Raw genomic sequence first — 24,497 nt, 5'->3', positions numbered from 1 at the left:
AAGTTGTATGTAATTGATTGGAATTTCAAACTTCTGTTTGAAAATATTTTTTTTAAAAAAGACAATAAACACCATAAATAATTCTCTGTCTATCAAAATAGAAGGCTCCTTAAAAGCATTGTTATGAAATATAGATACAGTCTTTGAATTCTCAGCCATGGAACCTGATTGAGAATGAAAGCTTGCATTCTCAAAGAATTATTCCTAATTCTTTGTGAAGAAAACCTGTTAGAAATGGAACATATGTAGACCAGTGCAACATATCCTTTTGACTTTCCAGAGAGTCTGAAATGTTAGCTCTGCAATACTTTATTATTTCTATATTATCTTTTCTTGTCATCTATGACTTCTAAAAAGATGACTCTTGAGTAGTTTTGCAGGAACGTCTAGGTAAAGATGTGCTAGATCATAGCCTACATCTTCGTAATGCCGTAGCAATAATTATCTCCGTATGTCCTGCTGACTTTTGCAGGTCAGCAAAACGTAATTTGTACTAAATTCTGTAATATTCTGAAACTGGAAATATAAGACTACATGAAGAAATAAAAAGAAAATAGAGCATACATGAGGAAATACACTGAAATTCATATGTGTTAAAGTAATATTGGGCTATTTTACTGTGGTAGTACTGTCAAAGTTAAATTTAAGGTGTTTTCTGCCTGCTGTACTCAAATGTTTGTGTAACTGGTTGTTTTCCCTTTTATAATTGAATTTGACTAATCTCCTGAGAAATTCTGTTTTCATTCAGGGTAGAAGAATTTCAGAGAGGTTATCAAATGCACCTCCTGCATGCAGTTGTTTAACCCATTTGTTCAATCTAGATGTTGATGCCTCTCAAAAATTTTTGTAAGTGATGAGCGTTGTAAGTGAATTTTTAAAGAAACACTATTTTACACAAAAAGAAATGTAGTCAAATATAAAATTCTATAACTGCAAGAACTAAACTCACTGTTCCTTTGGGATTTCCTTTTTTTTTTCCTGCTCAAGGTCTCAGTCTATCATCACCAGCCTGAATTTGGAAATTGTGAGAATATTGGTGCCATTCCTAAGTTATGTGGAGGAATTGCCTGTAAAACGCATAGATCCTTTTTTGTTTTTCAGAGGCAAGTTCTTTGTCTGGAGAGAAGGAGGACAAAAAACAGTCTAGACTGAAGAGAGACTAATGTTACAGAGCTTATTTGGAGGAAACACCGTATACTTGAACTTAGCAGTTCAGTCAGCATGTATTTCAAGATTTTTTTTTTTCTCCCGTGTGTGTGCGTACACTTAGGCACATGCGCACTTGATTAAAATTATCCTGTATGTTCTGGATTTTCTCTTTTCCAAGTGCTAACTTAAGAATAAGATTATTTCCTGCTGAAAATGTATGTGCAGTCATTGGGAAGTGGCCAATCATGCCTGAAGTGTAAGTCATTCTTTAAATCAACATGCTTTAGATTTAATTTTTTCAGCAGTAGCACCTCCATTCCTCCTTTCCTCTGGAAAAGAAAAAAAAATAAGAAAGACGGTAGTTTTATTTTTCCATGGGAAAGAGGAAAAACATTTTGTGGGGGAGTAATTTTATATCTCCAAACATATTATTTTTTTTATAAAATGTTTTAAATATTCTTACTTGAGGGGGCCCTTACTGCAGTAAATTCATGTCAACTTGCAATGTCGTATAGCACAGTAGATGACATAACTGGCTGTCAAACTAAACAGCAGTTAACTTCATAAATGCCTTACCTATTAGCTTGAGTTCCTGAAATATTTTTGTTTTAAATGCATACAGTTATTGGATCTGAAGCGTTATCAGTGGAGTGTGAACTTCAATGTTTGATTTTTGTTTTGTTTTTAAGCTGAAGAAAATACAGAGGGTGTTACCTGTGTGAGCCAAGTTAAACAAGAGCCAAGAGAAAAAGCACTGCCTATGGAGCCAGATAAAATCAGAGACTGCCATAGTTCCTCACCTATTTAAATCTGTGAAGCCTGGAAGGATTTTTCGAATTGGAGAACTCTAAATGTCTTGGAAGGAAAGGCAGGTGCTCTCAAACTAATGCCATTCTTTTTAAGTTGTATTGTGACATTCAGACGAGGCATATTTTACACTAGTTCTGACAGACAGCTGTTTTGGTTTATGACTGATGTGGCTCACTGCCAATTCCAGGTCATTCAGTTGCCCTGTGGAACACCACCTCTCTCTTCTGTTTCAAGTTTTGAGTAATTTGGATGCTCTCCAAATGGCCCATTTTGGTCAACATTTCTGAAGGTCTTCCACAATTTAATTCCTTAGCATTCTGATCCACGTTCTAAAGCTGGGTTTGCTTTTCTCCTTGAGACCCTCGACTGTTACGGCACTACAGAGACCATAGAATCCGCCAGCTCCAAGACCACAGAATCCAACACCAAAGTGTATCAATACAGCAAAGGTTTTGTAGCAAAGCAAAGGTCCAAGATGCTAAATTTCAAAGTGATGAAGGACATGGATGTTTAAGAAAATGCGACTTTGACCTGAGCATAATGTAAATGGTGTGAAGATCAAAGAGAGGAGAAAGGTGAGGTTGCCAGGTGAACGTAAGGTTGTATGATGAAGAAAAGTATGTGAATTGTAACAGTGAATGGTTTCAACTTCGACATCTTTAAACTTACGTTCTGGCTTTATAATAAGGTTCACTGCTGCCTGCCGCCTTTGCAGTGGTACTGCATTAGCAGTTGGTCATAACAACTAAAAGCAGGAGTCTTGTCTCATGGAAAATATTGATGCTGCCATTTCAGCTTATCTACCTTTTGCTTTATGCACTTACGCTATCAGCTCAGATAAATATGATTTAACCTGCTGCTGTTCGTGATGTAGGGCTTATGGATATATTACTAATGAAGAGAGGCCCAAGAAAACAAAGCAAGTAATATAAATCCAAGCAATATATGCAAGTGTGCTGTCACTGTAACATTCAGAAAACAAACTCATCTTTTTCAACGGTGGCGGCTTCTAAGACTAAAGTGGTCCGTACTACTTAAAATAATTACCAGGAGTCTTTAAAAAAATGAATGTGATAAAGAAATATCTTTTAGCAATATTTAAACGAAAGCTATAATAATTGACAAGCACCGAATTGTGTAATCTGTGACAGACATGTTTTTTTTAAGAAAAAAAAATACGCCTACAAATAACTTGGAATCCATTTAAAGCAGTAAATTAAATTAAACTGATGCCAAGGTAGATATCAAGTTAAACAATGACATTGTTTGCTTCAGATGTTGAATTCTTAGAGCAACATTCTGAGTATTTTATATACAGCAATATCAGCAGTTCTGTTATTAGTTGCTACTAAGTGGTTGAGAACTTAATCATAAAATTAGATATTTTTTTCTGCATGCTGTACAAGAATGCAATCTGAGGCCTTTCTTTTTTTTCAGACTTTAAAAGAAACAAAACAAAAAAAACTCAAAAAACAAAACCAGGAAAAAGATTCGTTCATTTATGTAGAGGATAAAGTGTTAGGAATATTATATGCACATGAATATTAACAGTTTAAAATTGTTAAATTTGTTAACATACATTCAAGGCATTCACAAACATCATCTAAATGGTGGCCATGTAAATTTAATTTTTAATTTTCTTTTGAGTATTTAAAGCTAAAACTTTCAAAAGTCTCACATTGAACTTGGGTTCCTAACATCTTTATATGCAGCATCTGTGCTATATCTTAGTCTTACTTTAAAATATATTAACTTCTGTGAGGTTAACTAACACTGTTTATGCTGTTCATTTAAAGCTAATGTTTATGGGTTAGCTTAAATTAGAATTTTCTAACAGGATCATGCTCTTATTAAATAAGAGTCACTTATCATGCAAGTGCATAGAGAATCTCCAGTTGTCTGGAGTCTCTCGTGTTTAGTTTCTGCACGGACTTGTTCTGTGGTATGCCTTACTCATTTCTGAGTAGGTAAAATCCCACAAGGTTCACCCTTTTGGTTTTTTTTTTGTTGTTGTTGTTAATTGTGAAAATATGTCCAAAATGGGTGTTCTCTGCTGCAGTCATAGTTCTGGAGCACACAGGCAGCAGTCACCTTTTCTTTTCCAACTCAGTAACTACATACCAGAATGGGTGCCTCCTTCCACGCTGCTGTATTCAGTGATTCCATCACCTTTCGTTTTTCTTAGAGTTTAAACTAATGCATTTCAAAGTATATCGCCTTTCTCAATATTACTCATTTTTTAAGAATTGTTCCTCATTTTTGAGAATGCTTATTCTCAAAAGAATAAATTCTAGCTAAAGATTACCGGTAAGAGGTTATTTCAGTTTTAGTTCTCTTCAAAGCAGACAATACATTTGTGGGTGGAGTAAAAGCTTAAGGAAAGAGAAGTTGCATTTCCATCAGTTCTTGCTTAGTTCTGTCATTAACAGATCTGTTCTTTAACAGTCACTGTTCTTCCCACCATGAGCTACAGTCTCATCCTGTGCTGAACAATATTTCTGATGGTACTTCTATTTTTGGTTTAATGCTCACAGCTGGAGGAAATACTTTTTTAGTCCATCTTGAATTGCAGGCTGTGAAATGAATTTTGTAATCTACCCTGAAAACAATAGAACAAAAAGTTGGGAGAAATTTAAAGAAGCAGTAAAGAATTAATTGGTTTAAAAAGCTGGGGATGAGAGTTGCAATTCTCTTCATGAAAATTTTTATTTTAAATACTTCTTCAGCCAATACTCACATTTTTGTTTTCAGTTTCCTTCATTTTCACAGAGTTTCAGTTCTTTGTCTTCCAAATACATATTCTAGTTTATTACTGTGTTGTTTTTTAATTTAGCGTAACCTTTCCTCTTTAAAGAGTATGTTTACATTGGTTTTGTGCGTGTTGCTAATGGAGGAACACAAACTCATCACCCATATCCAGTCTCTATATTCAGCTTAACACCTTAGTTCACTAATGTCCACCTAAATTTTACAAAAAAGACTCATATTATGTATATGAAAAAAATCACAAGAAAACAATACCACTTTCAATGCACTTAAATTTGTTTGCACAGAATACTCGAGGCTGATTTTTCAGAGAAAGCTATGTAGCTTGGTGCAAAGTAGTTCATTATTACTTTGTGTTGGAATCGTAGATGTTCTTCTGATGTTTACTTTGTTTTCTCGTGGATGTTATGTTCAAGCATTTATTTTGCAAACCTAGAAATCCTGAGCTTCCACAGTACTGTAAATGAAAAAATTATTCTCCAATTTATCCTCATTGTTGGTTACGCGTAACAGTGATTGGTTGGCGTAACAAGAAGGGCTGTGCTTATGTATGTGCATGCAAAAATAATTTTTTGCTAAAATGTAGAGAAGTCATAAAAGGGCACACATCCATAGCTCTCATTCAAGGCTGGCAGCCTCTTGGATGGAAATGAGTAATGTTAATGAGTCCTTTTCGCGCTCAAAAATCCAGACTTGGTCATGTGGTATGGAGATTGTTGCAGTTTGTACAAAATCTAGAGATAAATGTCTGTATATGTATGTGTATATATATATATTTATATAGTAACTTAATGTATAATATTCCTATTCAAATGTAAACCACTTTTAAAGTAATGGTCTATGTTGTGGTTGTGGGGGCTTATGGGGAGAAATACAAGAGCTGCTTGAGGGCAGTGGTTTCTGGGGATGAAGAAGAACAAGTAGGACAGCTCCAGGGAGACCAGGTGGAAGAAGGTCCTGAAGGTGTGTGAAAAGCAAGGGTCTTGCAGGGAGGGCTGGAAGGGGGTGCGCTGGGGGGGCTCCGGGGCCCTGGAAAGGGATTGCGAGCCTATTACAAAGGCTCAGTGCAGCTCCTGAATCTATGCCAGTAGCGGATAGGGTGAGTTCATGGTAGGAATTTAAAGGTATGGAAGAAAAGGGAAGCCTGTCCTGCCCTCAAAACCAACAGAGCTGCTTGAGTTTTGGTGATACCAGCGGCGGCTAAATGACTTCCCGTAGTCGGAGACACCCATTCCTGTCTTCCAATAATAAGAAGAAATTCCTCTTGGACCTTCAACCCAGGAGCATAGACTCTTTTCCTTTACATGTTACCAAGGAAAATATACCTTTTCTTCCCAACTGAATTAACTTGCTGCTCTCCTCATCCCTGTGACTGCAGCTCTCTCTACTCAAGCATGCTCAGTATCCACCCAAGTCTCTCTTCCTTCACACTTATTAGGGCTTCCACCCAAGTCCCATGCCCTCAGGCCGTCCAGTTCTCAATGTTTCACTGTTATACTGTTGGGCTGGTGAGTTCACTGCGCAAGTGAACACTGGTGCGATTTGCTCCTATCGGTTTTTCTTCCTTCTCCCCAGGATCCTAAGTCCTATATTCCTTTTAATTTCGTTAAGTTTTTTACTTGCTTGCTTTGGGGCTTATCATCCTTACCTGGATGAATATCAGGCAGCCACATTTCACAGGACATTTGTTACATTCATGGGAATTAAAAAGATTTGAGAAAACAAGGAGAAAAGAATAATTTCTGCCAGCTGTTAGGCTGGCCTCTTTGCTTTCATACCACTCGAGTTCCTGATTCTGGCTGAGGATAGTAGCTGGCTGTTGACTTGTCTGTCTGTTAGCAAACTTACAATTTGCTCCCTTAAGCCTATTCAAACAGGTACGTTCTCAGAAGGTTAGGCAGGAAGAATCTGTTCCATTGGGGATAGAAAGTGTGATATAGCTGGGGATGGTGCTGTGAAAAGATCCACTGCTCTTTGTGGATCTCTGTTGAGAAAATTCTCCTTGATCTGCCCTTCCCTTCTGAACAAAGCTTTTGTAGGAATAAACTTCAGAGCCTATCCCATCAGTAATGATTATCTTCTCCCAGCAACAGTGCACCTCATTAATGAATGAAAAAAGCATTTGTGTAAAACAGGCTGTGTTGATTTTTATAGGTCAGAAGCTATCCAGCAGGTCTATCCAACAAACGTCAACTAAGGTATGATTTGGGGGCAGAAGGAGGGGAAGGCAAAAATCTCATCGCATGACAGGAGCGTATGTGCGTTTGTTTTGGGTTTTTTTTCCAATGTAAGCTGTTACACCTTACAATTTCATTCCATTTCTAATGCACGTGACAAATTACATGTTTATTTTCTGAAGTGATTTGATGTTTTCTAGAGAGTCTTCAAAGGAGTGATCATAAAAAGTACTGCTGTATCACAGAAAGTATTAGTGGGTGTTTGTCATCTAGGGCCCCATCCTGTTCTAGTACAGGAGGGATTTAAAAAGCATGGAATGCTTTCTGAGGACAAATACTGAGTGTCCTTGTGCTAAGGAGTCTTCCCTGAATAGAAAATGAGGATTATTGGATGCTGTGAGAATAATTCTCATCAGTAATCTGTTAGCCTGTGCTAGATAGAAGAAAACTTGCGAAAGGCATATATATGATAACCTCTTTATGGAAAAAGTTACCTTTGGATGCTTAATAGTTTTAAGTGATATATGCATAAAGGATTGTATGTATCTTGAAAAAAAAAAAGGAAATGGAGACATGAAAATAGTTGTTTGCATGTAGTTCTTTAATACAGTTTTAATTACTCTTAACTATGGTTAAACAATGCAAATATTTTAGGGCACATATAATCAGATCTTTTAATGTGGATAATTAGAATTCATGTTTTACTACCATCCTTAGCTTTCTGCAGTGCAGCTCAGTCCGTCATTTGGCATGTACTGGGCTTCTGCTAATGACAGTCTGCCTGTTTAAACAAGAGCATGCTGTTCTAAGCAAATTAAATTTCTCGCTCTTCCTGATCTTTTTTCTAATAGAAATTGATAAGGCTCATAGGAGGATGACAATCTGTTTGTAGTATAGTGATTTCATAAGAGTTAATTTCTGGGTCCTCAGTATGAAGGAACTAGAGAGCAAAAACTTACATACATACTATTGGATCTGCCATTCGTTCACTTTTCTAATGTACTTGGATTTCTACAGCAGGACAGTGTCAATACAGCATAAGCTACCACTAAAATACTGTTAAAATGTTAGCTCTATCCTTTGGTTAAAGGATATGTTGATAGTTCAGTGGCTCCAGGAAAGATCAGAGACGTGCTTCTACTCTTTGTAGAATAGTCTTTGTCTCTTGATACTATTTAAAATGTAATTAGGTATGGCAATCAAATGGCAGCAGGAGAGCCAGAAGGAGAGATGTGTGTGTGGCAGGTCAGTGGGAGAGGGAGGAGTTCAGTCCCAGTGTCCTCATTCCAGACTAATGTTCTCTGTGCTAGCCCTGAGTGCACCCCTTGAGAAACAGTGGTGATTTGTCTTTGTGTTCTGACATAGCTGTTCTTTCTGCTTGCCCACTCAAGAAGTTGTACAAGCCTGCAAAGGACATGGAGATCATGGAAGAAAGTGTGTAAGATCTCATAGGAGCAGCTGCAGGAACAGAACTGTCCTGGTTTCGGTTGGGATAGAGTTAATTTTCTTAAATTTCTAAATCCAAAACACAGCACTGTACCAGCTACTAGGAAGAAAATTAACTCTATCCCAGCTGAAACCAGGGCAGGAACAGAGGAGATTAAAGATCGATGACATGACTTCTATAAAGCCCACATTCTTTGGTCAGAGGAAGAGGATTTTTCAATAAAGAATAAAAGTAAATCTTCCTTTTCCGAAATATTAGAATTACTGTGTCTCTCTGATCTGCTTGACAAGATGCCTAGTGTTTGGACAGATCTCAGTGTTTTTAAGAGGATGTATCAAAATGCTAATGATTACTTATCCATGCATTACCATCTTTGCATATCATAGTGAAACTGTAGGCCAGTGGTGCCTCCTGATCTTTGTATTGTCTGTGTACATTTTCTTAAAGTAAATGAAAACTTGTTTTATAAAGAAACAGTGGAGAGCTTTTGTCTGAAGTCCTTTCAGATATATGCTTTTTACAGAGTAAGCTTTAACTTAAAGTGGGTAATGTTGTATTTCTGCAGAAATTTCTTATGAGGAAATACTTCTAACCCTGTGATAACCTAAAACAACCAAAGCCTTTTCCAATTTCTTTTTTTCTTTTTATCCAGAACAGGAAGCATTCCAAACTGTCCTTCAAAACCACCATGTTCAAAGCCTCAAAGGTATGACACTTTTGTTCCTCTGTACATGACCTTCCATCTGTGCTGCAAATCACTGTGTTCAGGGTCTTCCACAAAAAAAGAACAGTAATTATAGAGCCAAACTCATGCAGGGGAAGGGGTGGGGTGGGAAATAGGGATGATGCCAGAATCCTTACCACCTCTCCCATCACATGAGGGCACTCCCTTTTCATTTGCATACTCTGACCTGGTCACTTGACAGCATGTCAATAACAATAGCTGCTAACCATAGTTTGTTTATAAATATCTCTGTCACATTAAGTCTGGATGTGACAAATTTTCTTTGTGCTTGGAATTTGCATTGGTTTAGTGAAACCAATAGTGTCATAAATGGTCAAGTCTCAAGAACTGACAGAGCCTTCAGCTGTGAATTTGGTCTTAACCTGAGCTCTAACTGAGCTAGGAAGAAATTCTGAGGCTGTGCCCGTGTTCTGCAGTACTTGTTGAGCAGAAGAAAACCCTTCAGTTTCTTCCAGCTCCCAAGAAGAGCTGCATTTGTGTTTCTACCTGATGCAGAGATGCTCGTATTTATCTCCTCAAGGATGGCTCATGGAATTCTGCTTTCCAGCCTGAGGGAAGATAGAGGTCTCCCTGTATGAAAACTTGATGGTCAGTGTACATAGTCCGAGTGAGTTGGGAGCACCTAGAACAGTCACCCTCCAGCATGCTGTAATTTAAGCTGTGTTAGGAATGGGAGCTGGTAGAAGGAATAAGCAACTGAAGAATATAATGGTAAAAGTAGGCATTCTTGCTCTTCAGGTAGTACCCTCCTCACACAGTACCTTTTCTTAAACATCTTTAGGGAAACACTGATCAGCAGTGGGAGGAAAACAAATCTCAATTTCCTCCCCCCTCTCCCGCAAGTTACAGTTTAACGGTGGTTTCGCTAATTAGCCACAAATGTGGCCTAAAAAATATCTTCTATCCTAGATCTAAGTGTACAGTGTTTAATTCCTAAAGGACCGTGCTAAAAATTCAGTTTTGCTTTGTCAGGTCACTGTTCTTTTAGACATAAGTTTAACTTTTTCTCACAGATGTTTCTCTTAAAGTTAAATTAAATGGGAGAGATAATTGGAAATTCATTATTTATGTTTCTTACAGATGACACTCTTCAGTTTTCTGAAATGTGCATGTGCAGGTGTTTTGTCCATGGCTTCTACTTTTAGCTCTTAGTTCACTATGTGTTGGATGTTTTCTCAGGATCACTTACCTCTGAGAGTACTCCAGATAACTGGCAAGAGGCCAGAACGGAGAACAGAAGAGGAAGTGAAGTTTGTAAAAAGCTGCTTGCAGGAGATAGAAAGCTCTCAAAGTTACAGCTCAAGATTGCAGTTTCTTCTGGCTGAAATGGTTCACTTTAAAGGGTAATTTTTTTTTTTAATGTACAACTTTTTTATTGTTGATTTTGGTGCTATTTATGCTCTGAGCTCACATCTAATAAAAGCTAGAATGGTAATCGTGTATATTTGCTTTTATCTTCAGTGCGCTAGTTATCTTCTGAATGCAAACTGGTGTAACAACTCCATGTTCTTGGCTGTTGACAAAGCTGTTATCACATCTGAGGTGTTTTGTACATGGAAGGAGATGGAGAAAGTGGGAACCTTCTTGACCTTCTTACTTCTGCTGAGAACAGATGATCTGTGGAAAGAGGGCTTTATCAGTTTTAAATCAGTATCTTCAGAATAATGTGGTGGGTGCACAGATTTTTCATGTCAGGTTCTAGTGCATATCTAACTTTGAACATAATACAAGCCATAAAATTAGCTCTCCCTGGCATCCCCTTTTTTTTTTTTTTGATTCCTACCACTGTACTCATACTTGGCACTTTTGGGGAGTGGGGGAATTGTTTTAACACATTCTAATCTACCCCTTTTCTGCCTTTCTCCCATTGCCTTTTTCTCCCATCCAGAGCAGCACAGAAACAAAAATTTCGCTTTTTAAAAAAATGCTCTGTCATCCTCAGTTTCCCATGTTTGGGGATGAATTTCCTCTCTGCTTTACTGTGCTGGAGGTTGATTCTTTGCATGACTGAAATATAAGATACCGTTATGTTTTGCTTGAGGAGGGGGAGATACTGGGGTGAGCTCCACTGCCCCCTTCACTCCAGAAGTTCTTGCAGGAAGCACCTGCCATAGGTTCTGCTCCTGCACTTGCGTCTCCACAAGTGCCAGAGGCACAACTGCAGAGCCATGCTGATGAGAGCAGCGTTTTGCACTATGTGTACCAGCAAATTATCAGTACAACCAACCGTCCTTCTCCCCCTTACATTGTTTTGAATCCAGATCAGTCTGTGGGTCTGGCCCATTGTGCACCTCACAAAGGACTCTTTGGGCACAACTTGGAGGGAAGCACAGGAGAGGGTCAGGAAGTTCTTATTCTCCAGCTTTTAGGTTATACTTCTGTATTGGGTGCAGGTGCCCAGGCACAGGTGGCCCTGCGCAGGGGACAGCTGGTTCCAGCCAGCTCTGCAGTGGACCTGCTGCAGGACACAGCTGAGCTCATCAGTGAAGCTGGTGGCACCTCTGTGAAAGCGTACTTAAGAAAGGGCAAAATGCTATATGGCAGAGAGGAGTGAGGAAGAAAGTGAGAGAAACAGTCCTCTGAACACCAAGGTCAGAGAAGAAGGAGAGGGAGCTTCAGGTGCTGGAGCAGGTATTTTCCTGCAGCCCACAGAGGACCCCATGCTGGAGCAGGTGGAGATTTCCTGAAGGAACTACAGTCCACGGAGAGGGGCCACGCAGGAGCAGGCTTATGCTGAAGGACTGCAGACTGTGGAGAGCCCACGCAGGAGCAGGCTTATGCTGAAGGACTGCAGACTGTGGAGAGGACCCATGGTGGAGCAGGGGAAAAAGAGTGAGGAGGATGGAGCGATAGAAGGGAGCTGTTACAGACTGACTGCAACCCCTCATTCCCCTTTGCCCTGCACTGCTTCGGGTGGGGGAGAGGTAGAGGAGTTGGGGGTGAAGGTGTGAAGTTGAGCCTGGGGAAAGAGGGGAGCATGAAGGGAAGGTGCTGTTTTAATTTGTATTTGTTTCTCACTGTTTTAATCTATTTTAATAAATAGATTTAATTTAATAAATTAAATTAATTTTCCTCACATCGAATCAAGTACTTGGAATTTATATCTGGACTCAAGTCACAGTGGAAAATACTTACTGATTTCTCTTCGGTCACTGCAAGCTATTATTGCCTTTAATTTTTTAAGTAGGACACAAAATGGATCAAATTTTAATTTTTAAGAACTCATTATGTAGAAAGAAGTTTACCTTGTTTGAATCAGAAGTTGCATTTTTGGATGTATTCTGGTTAGGCCTTTCAAGTTCTGCTTATTCACCTTTTCACTAGAGTAAATCTCAGCTGCAGCGTCAACTCAGAAACAAATCTAATCCATTACATTTCTGCTGGAGAAGAATGCCAGCCATATTTTTACAGGTTTGGGCATGGGAGAATCATTCTGAGGAAAGGATGCTGCAGCAGTAGATTCTACTTCATCTACTTTGGTAGTGTTGTTCTTACAGATGTTACGGATGCAGCATTTTTACGGCATTGTATCTAGCTGTGCTTCAGAAGGGGGCAAAGTTTGGGGTGAGTGGCATCTTTGATGAAAGTACTGTTAATCTTGGGAAAAGAAATAAGCAGAGTTTGGGAATGAGATTCATATTCCTGTGCTTTTCAGAGATTATTTTCCTGAATGAGAAGGGAACTTCCTTAGAAGGTAAGTTTTGTATGTGGGTTCTTATACCACCTACCAAAAATATCTGGCACTGGCTGCCAAGGGTATCTAGACAGGGTACTAGATGACATGGCGCGCTTAATGGTTTCTAATAGGGGCACTGTTTGGAATACAAAATTGATGGATAGCTTCCTAGCGTTAGCTAAATTAATCTTTAATTTCTTCTCCTCTCGACATCTCGCTATGAAAGGAAGATTCTCTGTTAAAAGGAACATGGTCAATTGTTAGTTGTCTGTATGGAGGACATGAAGCTATTTGTGGTGGATAAAGAAAACTTCTCTGATAATAAATTAGATGAGCTTCAGAAAGGATTGCACCGTCATTATAACTTCATCAAGTAATTTCTTCCAATTTCTTCACACACTTTTGATTATTGTCTTACTGTTTACTTATTGTACAGTCTATTCCATAAGCTTTTCTGGCTATGTCAAGACCATAGAAGAAATGCATGTAACAATTCTCTTTTCTCTTGAAGTTCTATGGAAGGGAACAGAATTCCCTATTTTGCAGCTCTTGGGGACACCCATACTTGCTTAACCACCACCTGCTCTGGAAGAATACATGATTATCCATGTTCCCTAGCTACCAAAAAATCTCTTGCACTGAAGTACTCCATAAATTCGTGAACTTGGATCAGGCAAAGTGAATTTGGCATCCTTAAAAAAAAAAAAAAAAAAAAGAAAAAAAAGGCAGGCAAACTACCCTAGAACCAAATTTAGCATCTTCAGGAGCTGTGGCCTAGGGTTTATCAGTTGCGATTGTAAGAAGATCAATGTTTTCATAGTGAAACATGTTTTTATTCAGTTAGTTCAATCTATGAAAAAAAGCATGTCCATTCCTTTTATTTCAGACTTGTGGACTTCTTTGCAAAATGATCTGAGAGATCACTAGTGAGATTAGCTAATAACTGCAAAATGGAAAAGTTTCACTGTGGACAGGTGGTAACAAAAGATACCATGAAGTCAGCCAGCATAATTATCAGTAGTAGGGTAAGATCTTTCAGACACTAACCACAGGCTAATACTTTTGTATGGTATGCTGACATTTATTCTGATCTTGCAAACAAAAATAGTGATTATGAGTTTTTGATTTTGAATGGCCAGAATTTCTGAAGAGAAGAGGCACTGGAGCCACCTCTGCACTCACAAAAACATTACCTTTTGGGCAAAACGTTTTAAAGATCAACAGGGTTTCCAGACAGGTTTGACTGGCATTATACACAAACACAGTAATGCTGTGAGGCAGCGATGCTTCCTGCTTTATTATGAGATGCCTAAAATACTTTGTGTTCATTATTTAGTGTCTTGCAGCTGACGTACCAGCAGGATGATATAAAGAAGAAAGTCCACAACAGATGTTTTGTTTAAACGCAGAAACAGAGGGAACAGCTGGCATATTTCAATTTTTTCCATGGGTAACTATCTTGAGATATTTGAGGAGTAAAAAACTGTGGGGTTTTTTTCTTTATAGCATTGTCTGGTGACAAAAGATAATATGTTAAGTTTATTTGGAAGGTTTTCTAGGTTCCAGGATCAGGTATAGCTAATAATATTACAGGTTGTTAATACTGTGATTTGGGCTTTTTTTTTTCAGATTTCCAGTTGCCATAACTTAATTTCTTCAGGGGATTTTTGTCCATACATTCCAGTGGTCATGCCGCCTCTGGGATGTGAAATATTGTAGCCTTGTTTATTAATTTAGTCAGAAAAGATTTTTTTGCCATTATTTAGATTATTTACAGAAAGGTTAGTACAGTTGGCTGTCTAGATAAAAACTAGTTTTCCAGAGATGGAATTATTTAAGGCTGCGGAGAAGGCAACACTGGCTTAAGGTGGTGAGTGAGTACTGACATTTTGAGGAATTGGAGGGGAACAATTTTTTGATGCTGTCATTGTTGAATAGTAGCACTCACCAAGGGCTGATACCTGAAGCAGAACTTCTTTTGCACAGGTCAGCAAGCATTTATCATCTTTGCCCACTGACTAAGAAGTGAACTGGCGTTATTTGCTACTTGACCACCACTTACTCGGATTCCTTCTTGCTGTTTTAGAATGAATGATTAACCTTTTACTACAAGAAGTGAAATTTCCCAACCAAGTATTTTGGCTGTCTTCTTGGTGATAACGAGCTGTGTCAGAAATTTCTAGAAGAGAAGCAGTGCAAAACATTGAAGAAAGACCTAACAAAGTCTGTATCACAAAGAAAATGTGCACGAAAAGTAACTCCTGCTTTTGAAAAGCCCGTAGAACATGTTCTTAAATCCTGGAGCATGAACCAAGCTGGCATTGTGGACCTGAGCATACTCTATCACAAATCGCCAAAACCCTCTCAGCAGCACCCACACAAGTTTGTTCCTGTTCACCCCGAGCAAGGAAAGGAGTCTCTAGTTAAGCCACATACTGAGTTAAAGTTAATTTATAGCGTCATTTTACCACATCGCAGTTTAAACTGCTTGAGAAAGCAGTTTAAAAGCATTGATGCAGTAAAAAATTGAAACTCCATTTTTGAAAGTAGAAGTTGGAAAAATAAATCTGTGTTCAAATTTGTAGTACCCCTTGTTTTGCATTAGAAGGGGAAATAATATTTGCTTGACTATTGCTACTTTCTTATGCCTGTCATCCCTCCAGGACTGCTGCTGTGAACTTGGGCATACATATTGTTTTTTTCCGGTGGTAATTTACTTTGCATTATGATAAGGAAATGTGTCTATGTCCTCAACCATTTTCACATGTGTTTTCTTCCGTGGAATACACCTTTCAGATGAAATATTGAGGGTCTTTTTAAGATTCTGAGATACTTTCATGTTTGTATATCCATCGAATACAACTAGGAGTAAAACTGAATAAAACTCTTGTCCCTCTTTCAGTTCAGGTGATAAGTTGTGTGATGTAATTGCTATGATGTCTAAATATGTTGATTGATTACAGCTCTAATAAATGCTGTAATCTTTGTAAAATTTATGCTTCCGGGTATTTGGGAGGTTGATATTATTGAAACGTGGTAATCAGAAGCATAGCACTGTGTTCTGAACATTGCCAGGGTAAGCTGATTAAAGTTTTCAGTGATGCATGAAATAGGGAGTAGACATTTCTGGCAAGGTCTTGATTAGTCTTAAGAGTTATTTTTGTAGCATTGAACTTAAAGGTAAGTAATCAAACCATAAAGATACGCACTTCCATTACATTAAATCTCTTGAGATATTTTGAGGCCTACTTACACTTGCTACTGGTTTATGCTAGAGAAATGTCTGTCTAGTACCTTAGTGATATTCCAGAAGCATAATGATCCTGTAAAAAGTGATCCTATGAAAAGGAATGTAGCTTGAAAGAGATGGTTGGTGGAGTTTTTCCTGGACTATGCGTATGTGTAAGCTACTTGTGGAGAAGTCTTATGCATGAGGAATACAGGGCTGGAATTTTCCCGTGCTTACATGGAAATCTGTCCATGACCTTAGCTGAGATTGGGCCACTTGACCTGTGGAGGTCCTCTCCAGTGTGAATTACTCTGTTCAGTCAATCTGTGTTGTCAAGAGGTTATAGAAAATAATCTGTATGTGTATAGAGTGCACTAGCAAGATGGACAGAGTAGCTGTAGCTTATGATTATTCCACATCTTTATCCTCCCGTTAATGCAAAAGTTATTTATTGCAGAATATAAATTGCAAGGAGTGTGCTGTATTGTGCAGGATATCTTGATCTAGGCTTTAGGGTCTTCCATTTTATTTGACCCAATTTTGTGCTTGAGCAATTAACACACTTCTAACAGGCTGCTGTCTAAGGAGAAAAAACTTATCCTGAGAGATGTCTATTTAAAGGTACCCAGAGAGATGCTGAAGTCTCTTACCTAGTATCTTGAAAGAAAAATGAGGTGATGAACTTTAGGTGTCTGGAATGTATAAATTGACATGAGATTCTGCAAGAAATCGGGGACCTAATTATTCACAAATGCGAGGCATTTGTAATGTAGGTGCTTAAAGCAGCAATAGCACCGAACTGATCTGACCTGTTTTCATCTGTTGTGAATTTAGCTTCTGCTGTAATAGGTAAATCTGATCCTTTTCATTCTACAATGCTTGTCCCTTAACAAAAAAATAGTCTATTTATTAAGTTCTCAATAGATGCTTAGCATGTCTAGATATAGGCCAGGTTATTGCTTCAAATCTAAGCCAAACTGGTAATGATCTAGCGATTTGTTTACCCCTGTGATGACAGAATCTAGTTTTAGGTTGTGCCCAGAAGTAATAATGCCTGAGAACAAAAACTAGCATTAACTGATAATCCTTCTTGAAAGTTTCACTTCTAAAGACAACTTGCTGAATTGCTTTAAAGCATGCTAATAGGAAATGTGAGGAAGTTTTTCTTGCTGCATTCATTCTCAGGATGATAAAGATACACACAACAGTGTGTGTACTACAAAGAAGATAAATTGACAGTTCCTCTCTTCCTTTTGAAAAGGGACTTCTAATAAAAAAAATAAAGCAACGATTTGAAGTGGAGAAAAATAAGTCATTCTTTCCAAATACATTGTTAATCTGCAAAGGACGTGTCCACAAAGTAGTATTGAGGTCAAACATTATTTAGAATGATAATTTAGAACAACCATAGTTATGTTACTGTTTTTATGTTGAAGCAGTCTAAACCTTTAGCGTAGAGAGTACAAGCTAACCATGAACTGATGAGGATAAAGAATAGCAGGATATTCTTTGGAGATCTGGGGAGGGTAACATCCCTCGCACTTCACCCTGAAATAATCTGGTACTGGCAACTTTCAGTGACAGTTTATTTGCCTAAATGGGCCAGCATTCCAATTCATTTGTGCCAGAAAGGATTGTTAACGTTGACTTAAACTTCTAGGATGAAAAGTACCATTCTTTTTGCTTTTTTAATTTTTTTTTTTTTACTTTTTATTTTCTGTCTTTATCTATATTTACTTGACTTGGTGTTTTAATATATTGTATGAGGAAAGCAGGCAATTTTTTGATATTTTGGATGGTGGGTTCTCATCGCTAATTCACATCTTGAAGTTCTAATCCGCATTTATTACATTATCGCTTATACAGGGACAAGCAGTGTCAGACAGGATTAGAGAATTAGCACAGAGTGAGGCATCCAAAACCATATCTGCTGGCTTTTACTAGATTTTTGTTTGGTTTGAGTGGCAGTAGATAACTGACTTAGTAATAATTATAGGGTATTTAAGACCCCTCTTTTTCCTTGGAAGGTCTATGCCCTGCAGAAAATTTTTTGTCGTCTACAGGGTCAAGCAAAAGAGACAGGCTGAAGGTGCTGCTGTTTGCAAAACAATAGCTACAGAGCTATTGAGTGTTGGCAGGGAACGCAACCATCATCCCTATATCCAGCGGAGGAGAGAACAAGGAAGGAAATAGAAGACGGACGTGAGCCTTGTTTTTCTTCTGGTTGTCCCCGTATTAGATGAAAAGACTTCCAGGAGAATTAGTGAGCAGCACTGCAAGAGAAAGCAGAGGTGGGAGCTCGGTAATGGCAGCTGGTTGAACTCCTCTAAGTCATCCAGCTATTTCCGTAGCATTTGGAGTGAGAAGGTACTTTCATAGTCCTCCTTCAGGCTGTTTGGAACAAATGTGTTTTACCCTAGACTGTCCATTCTCTAGTTCTTGGCTTTGGTGGGGGTGATGGCCACTTAGGCCAAGAGGTGGGTGTTGGACAAGCACTCTCTGCTCAGACAATATTAGTAGTAGTTCTTCTAAATGTTGCCAGTTCTTTGTGCAGCAGGTTGCTCTGTACGCATCAAGAGACAGCAAATTTAGGAAGTAGTTGTACTTCTGGAGGCTGCAAAAAACCTGAAATTTGTGTGTGTATGTATAGCCTCACACAACACACACACACACATGTCATTGTGTATATAATCTTTTTATCAGACTCAGTCTTTTGTTGATAATAACTTGCTATAAACAACTGTTGGCACGAAGCCATTTTCAGTCATCCTATAAAAAGCAAATAGCTTGTTTTCATGTGACAGCTTGATGAGACAAGAACCTTAGAAACTGTTTATAGTATGTACAGCTGTTTTACAAAGACAGTAACTTAAAAATACATATTTCCTGAAGGGTTAGCTAATTTGCTTGCATGTTGAAAGAACTTTAAATGTTTAGCAGGGCTGTTACCTTGTATTGCTGCTTCTGTGCCGAGCAGTCAGTCACTGAAATCTACATTATAAATTAGTCATGTACTCAGCAATTTAATTTTTTTTTTACCTTTGAGTAAAGAATCCAGGCTATTTTCAATCTGACATGCATTATAGAAGAACTAGAGGTTTTGTTCTAATTAAATGTTTAAATTTAAGAAATGTTAATAAAACCAGTAATGGCTGTGGTCAATGAGAGTCTTACTTTTACTTCAGTGAATGTAAAGTCAGACCCTAGGAAAGGGTCTGAATGGTTTGTGAATCATTAGTGACTCTGCTGCTTTCTCCAGCCACATCAAAAAGACATTTTCAGCTTGTACCAGCTGGTATCCAGGCATTGCTTTGTTCTGCAAACGGAGAGAGAGAGGGATCGCAATGGGGTGGCCCATGCAGTCATAGACAAGAGATGAGGTGGTACCTGTAAGACATCAGAAAAAGTAGCAATGAATGAAGGAGAGGCAGTGCTGAGGTTCCAAATGTAGATGAGCACTAAGCAATGCCAACATTATTAGACACCACTTCTTATGGAGCATCTGGACTGCTAGACCCGTCCTTATCTCGGCCTGGCCTGACCTGGTTCTCCACGTCAGCTGCCTTTCCTGCACTTCACCCTTTGTGTTTTTTTCCCCCTGCCCTGGCAGTAGGGAGGGGAGGCAGGAGGGGACTTGCTCCTCTTCCACTCTCCCTGCTCGGCACCATTCTGTTCTTTTTCTAAGAACATGCACAACAAATTTGCCCTGTATGTGGGTCATTGGGACCCTCTGACCACAACACGAGTGCATGAAGGTAAAGCTTCTCAGACGATATGAAGGGAGAAGCAGAGGTTCCAGTACTTTCGGTGCTACTTATTCTGCAACTTGCAACATGGAATGAAGCCTGTGGCACTCCCAGCAAGATTGGACCAGTTTGGGTTTAGTAGAGACAGACTCTTGCCCTAACAGCCTCTTCAAAACTGAAACTTTGTCGTGTGTTTAATAGGTGCTTGATCTTTCTGGAGTATCGGTAGCATGAAGGAATCCTCTTTCGCTGATGGACATGTGATGTATGTCAAGGACAAGGCTTTGATATCAAAGACAGGACAGCAGACCCTAGTGCAGAGGAGTCATTGGGAAGTGTCACAAACATCTGCAATGCCTGCCTGGACTAGAGAGTTACGGCTTTCTCCTGAACAGGGGAGAAGGAACTCTGTCTCTTAACTAGTGAGCACTACCGTAAAGGTTGGTGTTGCTTCTACATATTATTTTGGCTTGCAATTTCGGCCAGCAATTATGTGTAGCTGCAGATCCATTTGAACTTGCCTCTCTTTTGTCAGGAGTTTTGCCTCATTCTGTTTGACACTCTTTGTTCCCTCTGTGTTTTGAGAGAATTGCTCTGCCACTGAGAGAGGCTGCCTGGGCCCCTGGCACAGTACAAATACCGTAGTCAGTACCGCAGAGACATACGGGCTTCAGCACATGTTTGTGCTTGTCACCTCCCACCTCTAAAACCACTCCTAAATGCCACCAAAAAAGATGTTCCTTTAGGATGGCAAAGGTACTAACTGCATTAATCCTTTTTGATACTAGGGGGAGCTCATGGCTTGAGCAGTCAGAGTGAAACGTGGTATCTTGGGCAATTCTTGAGGAAACACAGATGGGGAGTAAAGTGGCACTGATGACTATAATGCACCTTTTTCCATCACTGGCAAAACTAGAAGGGCTGAATTTATCTGCTTAGGAAATTACACATGGCTTTCAGAGACACTCAGATAATGAAATGCTGTAGCTGCATTTTCTTTTCTATCTGAGCACCTCTCTGTCATGGCTGGATTTATCTTCACAGCTTCCTCTGAGGAAATAAGCCCTCTCGTATCCCTGTTAATACATGGGGGACTGTAACACAGGGAGCACTCGTGGTAGCGCAGCTTTCAGACTATACCTGCCACAGCAACTTCAGTGAGGCATCAGTCTTGTACATAGGCAGGAAAACACCACGTAAGTGTTCTTGAGAGGTCCTGACGTGCTGCACTTCTGGGCTTAGCCAGTTCCTTGAGGCACAGATGCAGACTTCTCACAATACCTTCTCGCCCACCCTAACAAGACTTCAGTTGGAAGAGGCTACTGGGTGGACAAAGCTAAGAGACATGCTGCTTCGGCCTCTCTTGTTGTGCCCTCTCCCCAGCGCTGGCTCAGCCAGCAGCAGTCATGGAGCTGGAGAGAGGCCACGGGGCTGAGCCGTGAGTGCCCACTGTCTCAGCGTAGGGAGGAGCTGAGAGCAGGCATCTCCTGCGCATTCCCATGAGATACCATTCAGCAAACAACTGTTCAGTGGGTTTGAGGCAGTAAAAGGCAAATACATCTTGGACTTGTTAAGGTCTTCCCTTAGACAATGAAGGCTGTGCCAGCCTGGCGGACCTAAGGCATCTCAGAAGCACCTCAACAAGATGAACAGCCGGCAGCAGGCTGTAAAGAAGGCTGTTTCTGACTGACCAGAGGTGAAGAACAGCTCACCAGGTGTCCACAGAAAGCATTAGCCAGAACAGAAGATTGGGGAAGGAAGCTGGCAGGATTTGTGCCCTGGAAGAGCCCTACTATGGGAAGGAAGTGTAGAAAGAGCGTAAGCAGCATGACAGTATTGCTGTGTGCAGGGCTTGGAGGACCAGAGAAGAGAGTGCATGCACGTGCGAACAAACAGACTGTGTATATATATATATATGCACAAAGAAGTATTCCAAGGGGAATTTTCCAAAGCACTCAGGAGGAGACATCCTGAAACATGTTGGCTGACTCTTTTGCCACCTCCCTGTTTTTCTGCACTAGGGATCTGTCGCTGTAACAGGGCAGCTGAGAACAGATTAGCCACCAGAAGCCGGGGTCTTTGGAGGCTGAAACGCAGCCACACTTGAAATGGACTAGCTTAAATATCTTCGTTAAGATAACTTTGCATAATCAGAGCAAATTTAATTTACATTACAGCCATTTAACCACTCCGAGTTCTTGACACGGGACTTTTAATCCTAGTGAGCACTACCTGTATCCTGTTTAATTATATTTCAACAAATCCCTATTCCTTTAGAAGTATCTCGGCTGTCACTGTGATGCTCAGTGAGGTTGCTGAAAGTGTCAGGGCAACAATCGTGTTCCTTCAATGCCTGAGGCAAAGCAAACTTCAGTGCTCTGCTGAGTTTTGGCAGCCGGGGCTCCGTGCTTGTGCAGGGGCAGGTCTGCCCGGGAGAGGGCAGTGATGCCCAGGCACACACGCCGGCAAGGGGTGCTGGTGGCTTGCATAAACACAGACTTTTAATAGCCATCTCCTGCACATACAGCTGAACTGTTCTTCTTCTAACTTAGTTTATTCTAAATGCGAAGTGTTTAATGCAAGATAAACAAGTGCGATACCACTGGATGGAAGTGTGAGGCTTCTTTGACCCTTTTCAGTTCGGGGGTGAGAAGTGTTCAGTGTCATGATTTTTCTCTTCGCTTCCACATCAGCAGGGAGGGAGCAGTGTCCTTCTTGAGGGGCTTTCGGGTACCGTCAGGCCAGCATCAAGGTAACTGGGAGCTTTTAGCCTGCTCTTCACCATAATAGCCATGGTGGCGAAAGTACAATATATAAGATAGGAAGGACCATACAGACAGGTGGATGTTAGATATGACACAGAATAATCACTCAAATGCAAGTAGGGGGATTTGAGTGGAATATTACAGCCAGAAACATGCTCTTCTGCCGGAATAGATGCTGTTCAAGAAGCCATGCAAGGGGGCTCTTGCAAAGGGCTGAAGACGGGAAGACGTTACAGCACGTGGACTTCATGGATACCTGGGCTTAAGTACTACAGTTTTCCCAACGTTAAATGCTGATGATTACTATGATTAATAGCTCAGTCTAGCTTGTGGAGTAGAAGATACTAGGATATGCCTGGATGCAGAGGACTGAAGTTTTTCTCCTCAGTATCTTGTAACACAATTGCATAAAGCTAGGTTGCTTGGGCTTTACTCTTAAAGGATGCAGTAAGTACCAAAAGATACTGTTACTTGCTGTCTTACAGGTGACACTGTAGAGAATCCTCTGGCCAAGGCAAGTCATGTTCCTTTATCACCTAAGTGGTTCATCTCCATCAACACCAATGGGTTCTCTGTAAAGTCTGTCAGCCTTTTTTTCTTCTTTTTATTTGTGCCCTAACAATAGAAGGTGAAATGAAAAAGGCTGAGACTATTATAGCACATACTATTCAGGATTTACAAAATGGTTGATCATGTTCTTGGATGTACTCTGAACATGAGTACAGTGCTGGATACGTGGAGTAAAGAGGATTTTAGCTCTCAGGACAGTATTTGGATAGGAGTTGCAAGCTGTGGGGAAAGTATACCTGCGGGTCATGTTTATGCCTTTGCTCCTCATACCATAGAGAAAAAGAGCCTTGAGGCCGCTCTAACTTGTATCTAACTGCGGCTGCACCTGAATGGCTACAACATCAGCTAGAGATCTCAGGAATGCAGCAGCAACGAAAACTTGCTTCTTTCCCCCCTCTGCTACTTGCTAATTAAATTAGCATTAAGATGAAGAGAGTCACTGTAGAGGAGTGCAGAGGCAGACATAGGTTTGGCTGTAACTTCTGTTCTGAGGAGAAAACAACTAGCAGCAACAGCTAGCAATAGCCACTTGTTAGAGACTTTTTTTTTAAAGTAGAGTCAGCAGATTACATTTGTGAAAGTTCTGGCATCTCAGACGACTTCTAGATGGGATCAGCAGTTTCAGGTCTCTCTATCCAAACTTTTCCAGGGGAGTTGGGGCTGGAAGTCATTGCTGTATAACGTCTGTTCACTGATCTCACTCCAGCTTCAGTATTTTCTTCCGACAGTATTTGCTGCCCAGCAAGGAGCTCACATAGGCTCTATCTATACTGCATGCAAGCAGTGCCGTGTGAGAGACCCCTGCACTGGCTGGAGGCTCCGCACGGCCGTGCTGCTGTGCAGAGGGACTGGCCTCGGCTCTGGGTGCAGGACGGCTGTTGGCACAGTGCCACAGGGAGGTGAGTTAAGCGCTGCACAGCTCTGCGGTGTCAGTATTGTGCCCAGTCCCAAAGCTGGCAGGATTGGCACTGGCTAGGGGATCTCTGCGCTGAACTGCCTCTCATAGCATAGGTATTCCTCGTCTGCTGTATTAAAGGCTTCATAGGGAGAGGAGCAGTGTCCTGAGACCAGAATCAGGTCAATGCCTGTGACTGGGAAGCTGGAGAAACCATGGACTGCACCAAAACAGGCCGTGAAAGGCCAAGAAACTGGGGTGGGACCAGGACAAGGAGACAGATGGGCCTGGAACAGAGGCAGGCAGGGAGAATTCATAGGCAGGGAGAGCACAGCAAAGACATGTCAGGAAATGACAGTACTGAACATTCAGCTGCATCCCTTAAGGCTGCCTATACCTCCATAACATGGGGAGGCTGAACACAGTGCCCTGGTGATCCCAGTCCTTGGATTGTTTGGGTACAGAAGCCACATCAGACTGGTCAGGAGATGAGTTCTGAACAACTTAATTTCTCAGTCCCTA

The 24,497-nt window shown here is 40.2% G+C and overlaps 1 protein-coding gene across 2 annotated transcripts in view; it reads left to right on the top strand.

Annotated features, from left to right (window-relative positions):
- The window catches only part of CARF (calcium responsive transcription factor), a 36,057-nt gene extending 23,887 nt beyond the window's left edge, over positions 1–12,170 (top strand). The window contains exons 14-18 of one of the 2 annotated variants that reach the window (XM_075153464.1): positions 1,839–2,534; positions 6,880–6,923; positions 9,002–9,055; positions 10,274–10,437; positions 10,556–12,170. In XM_075153464.1, coding sequence (XP_075009565.1) covers positions 1,839–1,957 — 119 coding nt within the window. In that variant the 3' untranslated portion in view covers positions 1,958–2,534; positions 6,880–6,923; positions 9,002–9,055; positions 10,274–10,437; positions 10,556–12,170. Of the gene's footprint in view, positions 1–1,838; positions 2,535–6,879; positions 6,924–9,001; positions 9,056–10,273; positions 10,530–10,555 lie in introns of those variants that run through there. The other variant, XM_075153465.1, reaches the window with a different exon arrangement.
- The last annotated feature ends 12,327 nt before the right edge of the window (positions 12,171–24,497 follow it).

This window comes from Calonectris borealis, chromosome 6 (genome assembly GCF_964195595.1).
Source record: "Calonectris borealis chromosome 6, bCalBor7.hap1.2, whole genome shotgun sequence".
NCBI classification, from domain to species: domain Eukaryota; kingdom Metazoa; phylum Chordata; class Aves; order Procellariiformes; family Procellariidae; genus Calonectris; species Calonectris borealis.
The sequence above is the reverse complement of the archived record's forward strand: the minus strand, read 5'-3'. Positions and strand labels throughout refer to the sequence as shown.